Source organism: Medicago truncatula, chromosome 3, assembly GCF_003473485.1.
Source record: "Medicago truncatula cultivar Jemalong A17 chromosome 3, MtrunA17r5.0-ANR, whole genome shotgun sequence".
NCBI classification, from domain to species: domain Eukaryota; kingdom Viridiplantae; phylum Streptophyta; class Magnoliopsida; order Fabales; family Fabaceae; genus Medicago; species Medicago truncatula.
Window position 1 is genome coordinate 2,606,496 of NC_053044.1, and position 5,943 is coordinate 2,612,438.

Consider the following 5,943-nt stretch of genomic DNA (forward strand, 5'->3'; position numbering starts at 1 on the left):
AACCCAATAAAATAAAATAAAATAAATGCATATTCCAACTCTGTAATTTTTGATTCTTATTATACATATATTAATTTATGTATTTTTCACCCTATAATATACACAAAGTCCAACAAATAAGTCTAGAGGTTGAATATTTTTATGATTTTTGCAGATAATTAATTATGAATTTTTAAAGTGTCAAAAATCCAAAAAATAAAACGAAAATCTCGTCCTAGAAATCAAATTTTGAGCTGATTGTTTACAGGTACATCTAAAAAAAATACATAAAATGGATCTATTAAGTTTCGAGCAAATAGTCACTTTAGTCCCTGATTCTGCAGCTTGCTGTCACATAGGTCCCTGACTCAGGATTAAATACAAACAAGTCTCTGACTCTGCACTTCCATGATCACTTTAGTCCCTGATGTTAAGTTATTCTGTTAAGTGATGATATGGCATATGAGGTGTCACATGGACTAAAGTGAAAGTAAAAAATTGCCACTTTGGTCCCTGAAGCAAAAATCAATATCTCGAAATTGAAATCTCAAATTCCTAAATTCTTAAATCTCAAATCTCTAAATGTCATCTAATTCTCTCTTTTGTTCAAAATCAATCATCCATTAATATGATCGTAAACTTATTAATGAGGGTTAATGACTTAATGTTGATTGTAAACATAATGGCTATGCTTACTTTGTCAGGGACTAAAGTGATAACGGAAGTATTGAGTCAGGGACTTATTTGTATTTAATCCTGAGTCAGGGACCTATGTGACAGCGAGCTGCAGAATTAGGGACTAAAGTGACTATTTGCTCATTAAGTTTCATAGCATTTCGAAGGTTTTCAATTTTTTTAACCAAAACATGCAAAATTGCAATTTTTATTCTGAGTAAGCGTACACTCACAGGTTAAATTTTGTCCCTAATATTGTAGACATGGTTAGACCATCATAAGAACTTTGACCATGAAATTTTGAATTTTTAAACTCCAAATAATGAATTGTTTAAGAAATTCAAAATTATGGGGAATAAAATTCATAACTAATTCGCTCCTAGTCGGAAAATCCAATATTCTGTGTGAAATACAACCCCAAACTTGTGGGAACCAAATTGAAGAACCAATGTGAATTAAACGAACCAAATCACTCTAAACCAAATCACTCTGACAATATAGAGAAGGACAATCAATCAAAACTAAACTAGACCAAAAAGTAAGGTGTGATGGACCAATTTGTGACTTACAAATTTTGAGCAATTGCGACCAAGATACCAAAGGTATCAATTTCGACCAAACTGAATCACGTAAATGCAACCTATTAATTTCTTTATTTTATTTTCTTAGAATATAATTGTACGATTCTTTGGTATTCATCAAAATACCAAGTGCCAAAGAATTCATAACAAACATAGTACACAACCGCCACAAAAAAAGGACTAAAAATCACAAGCCCTCAATATAACATGCAAAGGAACCCCCAATTAAACCATGCCTTAGAACTAAACTGAATTACAAAAATAACTTCAGAAAAAGACCAATAAAACTTTCACAAACCCAAATAAAAAATGGATGACAACCGACAGAGGGAACCGAAATTACTGACAAAACAACAAATCAAGATTATAAGACCTTAAAAGACAAAGCAAATAAAACCCCCGAACTTGTGGCAATTCAACAACGAAATTAACAACTATTAAGGAGGATCAAAACAAGCTCTAATATCATGTTAACAATCTAGGGTTTCAATAGAGAATAACAAAGAGGTTAGTCTTTGGAATAACATTACAATAACATTCCATATCAAAATAGATTACTAGAGATTACATAGCAAAACATAAATGGGTTAGACTAACCGAGAAATATAAAAGCCCAGTATTTGATTATCTAACACTGCCCCTCAAACTCATCATGCATCAGCAAGAAACATTGTGAGTTTGTTAAAGAAAATACGAAAAACATAATAATATAAAGTTCTAACAATACCCTCAAGTAAAAGCTTACTAAGCTTCTAGCTTGTTAAAAATTAACCTAAAAAAATAAAACAAATCAACCAATACATAACTAAAGGAGATGAGCAATCAAGGAAGCATTGGCAACCAAAGCCATAATACCAGATTAAATTGAATCCAAATCGAATAGAAGAGCCAATGGAAATAAAAGCAATCAAAAGATTCAAAATTGTCTTCAATGAGAACTCTTCAAAAACCAATCGTGAACACAATCTTGAAGCACCAAAGAAACAAATTGTGAGCACTTGACTCATCAAACAAACAAATTATGAGCACAAACTCACCAAAGAACAAATTGTGAGCACTTGACTTCCCCAAACAACCAAATTGTGAGCACTTGACTAAAAAAAAACATACGAAACCAAGTGAAACCAAATCAATTTGAACCAAACTAAATCAAATAAAAATAAACCAAGATAAATTAAAGAACCAATGTGAATCAAAACGAACCAAATCACAAACCAAAAGAACAATAGAGTGAAGGACAATCAATCAAAATCAAACCAAAACTAAACTAGACTAAGAAGCAAGGTGTGATGGACCAATTTGTGCCATACCAATTTTAAGCAATTGCGACCAAGACATCAAAAATATCAATTTCGATGAAACTGAATTATGTAAACATATCCTATCAATTCCTTTTTTTTTAGAATACAAATATTATCCAACCCTTTGGTATTCGTCAAAATACCAAGTATCAATGATTCCATAACCAATATAGTACACAACTGCCACACAAAAAAAAGTACCGAAAATCACAAGCCGTCAATATAACAAGCAAAGGAATCCCCAATTCAACCACACCTTAGAACTTAACCGAATTACAAAACTAACTCCATAAAAAGACCAATAAAACTTTCACAAACCCAAATCGAAAATGGAAGGCAACCAATAAAGGGAACCAAAATTACTGACAAAAGAACAAATCAAGAGAATCAAACTTCAAAAGACAAAGCAAATACAACCCCCAAACTTGTGGGAATTCTACGGTCGAAGCAACAACTATTTCAAGGATGATCGAAACAAACTTTGATACCATGTAACAATTTAGGGTTTCAATAAAGAAATACAGAGAGGCTAGAGTTTTGAATAATATATATATAATGTAGGTTGTTTTGGGCTGGTTTTTTCTCCTTCAAATTACACCCTTAATCAAATTTGACCATAACAATGTTATTTTGCTGGTGTCATTCAAAAAGATAAGAATTTATATTATATTTGTTATATTTTTTTAAAAATATTATATTTATAGTGTTGGTATCGTTTTACAATAAGAAATTGTAAAATGTATGTTATCTATGTTTATAATTTTAACCAAAATTTCATAAAATTGTTGTTTATAATTTATATGCATTAGTGCAATAAAAAGAACAAATAAACTTGCATGTAGTGCTCGCCAACCGTTAGTTACAATAACATTACATATCAAAATAGATTACAAAAGATTATATAGCAAAACATAAATTGGCTAGACTAACCTAGAAATATAAATGTCCAATAACTAAATCCCAATATTTTTTTATCTAACAATTATAACAGGTTTGGGGGCTTATAGTTTTTTCTGCCTCTAGAACCTCATAAAATTCAATTAATTTTTTACTCTTCCATTTGTTAGCATGTTCACCTTTTTAACTATGTCACCTTTTATCCTTCTCAAGCTAGTTAAAAAGAAAATGAATAATAAACATATTATTTTGGACAACTGTTGTTAGTCACATAGTCAAATGCATTTGCCATTTGTCACAATAGTCAAATTGTCGTGTTATCATATTGTTTTGCATAGCAGGCTTAGCTTCTTTTGCTTTCAAAAAATAAAAAGATTATCTTCTTTTGACTTTTGAACAGCACAACATGCAAATCTGTGGCTTCAAGCAACACACATGCATAATTGCCTCTGACACACTAAGGTGACAAAAATAACCAAATGTTTACCAACAATATGACTCATATAGCACTTATTGACTAAATATATCAAAGATTTTCTCAACAATGTCAAAAATATATGCAATTCTGTCAGAGAATGTAATGAATATGATTAGAGAAAGGATATTGTGGATTTTAGCAACATTACAATTAGAAGGTAGAAAAAGATGTTTTAATATCAGCATAAAGTAGGAATTGAAGTCCTCTATATAAGATTTGAATTTCATGCATTCACATAATCATACGGTCATTACAATTAACATGAACTAATAATACAATTTAAGATTTGGCCTATAATAAATTTGATTGAATGTCATCTTTAATGTTACAAAACTGATTAACTAGTAACACAATAAACTGCATGTTTTGAAATCAAGGTGAATTTCACGAAATAACGGTGACATCGTCATTTTGCCACACTCACCGTGAATCCAAACATGCAGTAAACCTCATCAACGAGGATGTCGAGTTATGTAGTCATGTTGCTCAAGTGTTGGTGTTGTTCTAGTTCCAGGTGCAGTAGGAGCTCTCACATGTCCAACCATTGAAACCTGAAGTGCTTCTTCTTCATAAGCTCTTCTTTCCATCTGAACCATTCTTGACCTTTTCTTAACCCTAACAACCATTGCTACAAAAAGTAAACCTAAAAGAAAAGCACCTAAAGCAGCACCAATGGTACTCCCAACTGCAATTTTCCATTGACTTAGTCTTATAGGCTTTTTATACTCATCATCTTGATGTTGTAAAGACTCAGACTCAACAACCAAACCAAAATGTCCATGTGTTTTAGCAACACAAACATTTGTTGCTAAAGGTTTTGTTATTGCAAGTGTCATTTTTCCATTTCCTTCAAAACTTACACATAATGGTTTCACTTTGATACCTTTTTCTTCTTGGTTGTTGAAATTTGTAGCATTGTTGAAATCAATTGTGATGAGTTTTTCACCAGCTTCAATTCCAAGTTGAAAAGGGTTACTACTAGAATTTGAATCTTCATCAGCATTGTAAGCTAAAATTCCAACAATTGGAGAAACAAGTTGATACTTAGATAGATCATTATAGTTTGCATAATATATAGAAGACCAATTATTATTATACTCTATGCTTTGTCTTATCAACATTACTCTTTCAATACATGGATGAATACTAACACCAATACCAAGATGAAACTCCTTTAATTTTGCACCATACCTTGTTAAACTTCCACATCTAAATCTCACTGTATCTACTTTGATGCCTGATAAATTTGAAGGTAGCTTCACTGATTGTGGTATTCCTGTCTTGAAGTCTTTGTCTAATGACTTGAATGTATGATCTCTTATGAGGAGGTCAAGAACATGAACTGATTTGATATTCTGAGCATAAGATCCATGAAATTCCAATGACAACAATGAAAATGTCATCAAAATGAGAGTGTAAAATGATTCCATGAGACAAGGAAAAAAATAGGACCAAAGCTTTAAAAGAATCAATGTGTCATAACTTAAAAAGGAAAGGCTTGATTTCTTTTCCTAAGGAATGATTTTGTAGTGTTAATAGATGAGAAAGGTTAGGGTAGCCTTAGTACACAGACTAGATCAAGGAGATGAAAAGGGTAAAACAAAGTAGTTGTTCTATTTCTTTGAGATGTTTGCTTTATCTAAAAACTTACATATGGTTCTCTATCAAAAGGATTGCCTCTTTTAGTAGTGCAAGTGTCACAATCAAATTCAATGACCAAAAGAAAAGGTTATAGACTTATACTCAATGATCTCCACCACTCATCAAGATCGGATGGTTGGGATTGAGTTTCTAATTCGTCAGTTCCAATCTCTACTTGCGAAACTTAATCTAACTCAACCTTTATAAAACTGACTTGGAATTAAGGTGATGAATGACTTTGCTTATGTAATAATTTTTAAATCTTATATCGTCTAATGTGAGATTTTTTTTTTAAGAAGCTAAATTAGTCCCACCTAAATTTACATAGTAGAGATTCGAACCTGAGACCTCAAGGAGGAGCACACTCCTAAATCCGAAGCCAATACCACCA

General features: G+C 31.6%; 1 protein-coding gene across 1 annotated transcript; it reads right to left on the reverse strand.

Annotated features, from left to right (window-relative positions):
• Nucleotides 1-4,081: 4,081 nt before the first annotated feature.
• On the reverse strand, nt 4,082-5,605 carry LOC11415251 (uncharacterized). Its single transcript, XM_003598317.4, has one exon. It carries the CDS (start codon nt 5,339-5,341, stop codon nt 4,364-4,366), a length of 978 nt encoding a protein of 325 aa, XP_003598365.1. The 5' UTR covers nt 5,342-5,605; the 3' UTR covers nt 4,082-4,363.
• Between the last annotated feature and the right edge of the window lie 338 nt (nt 5,606-5,943).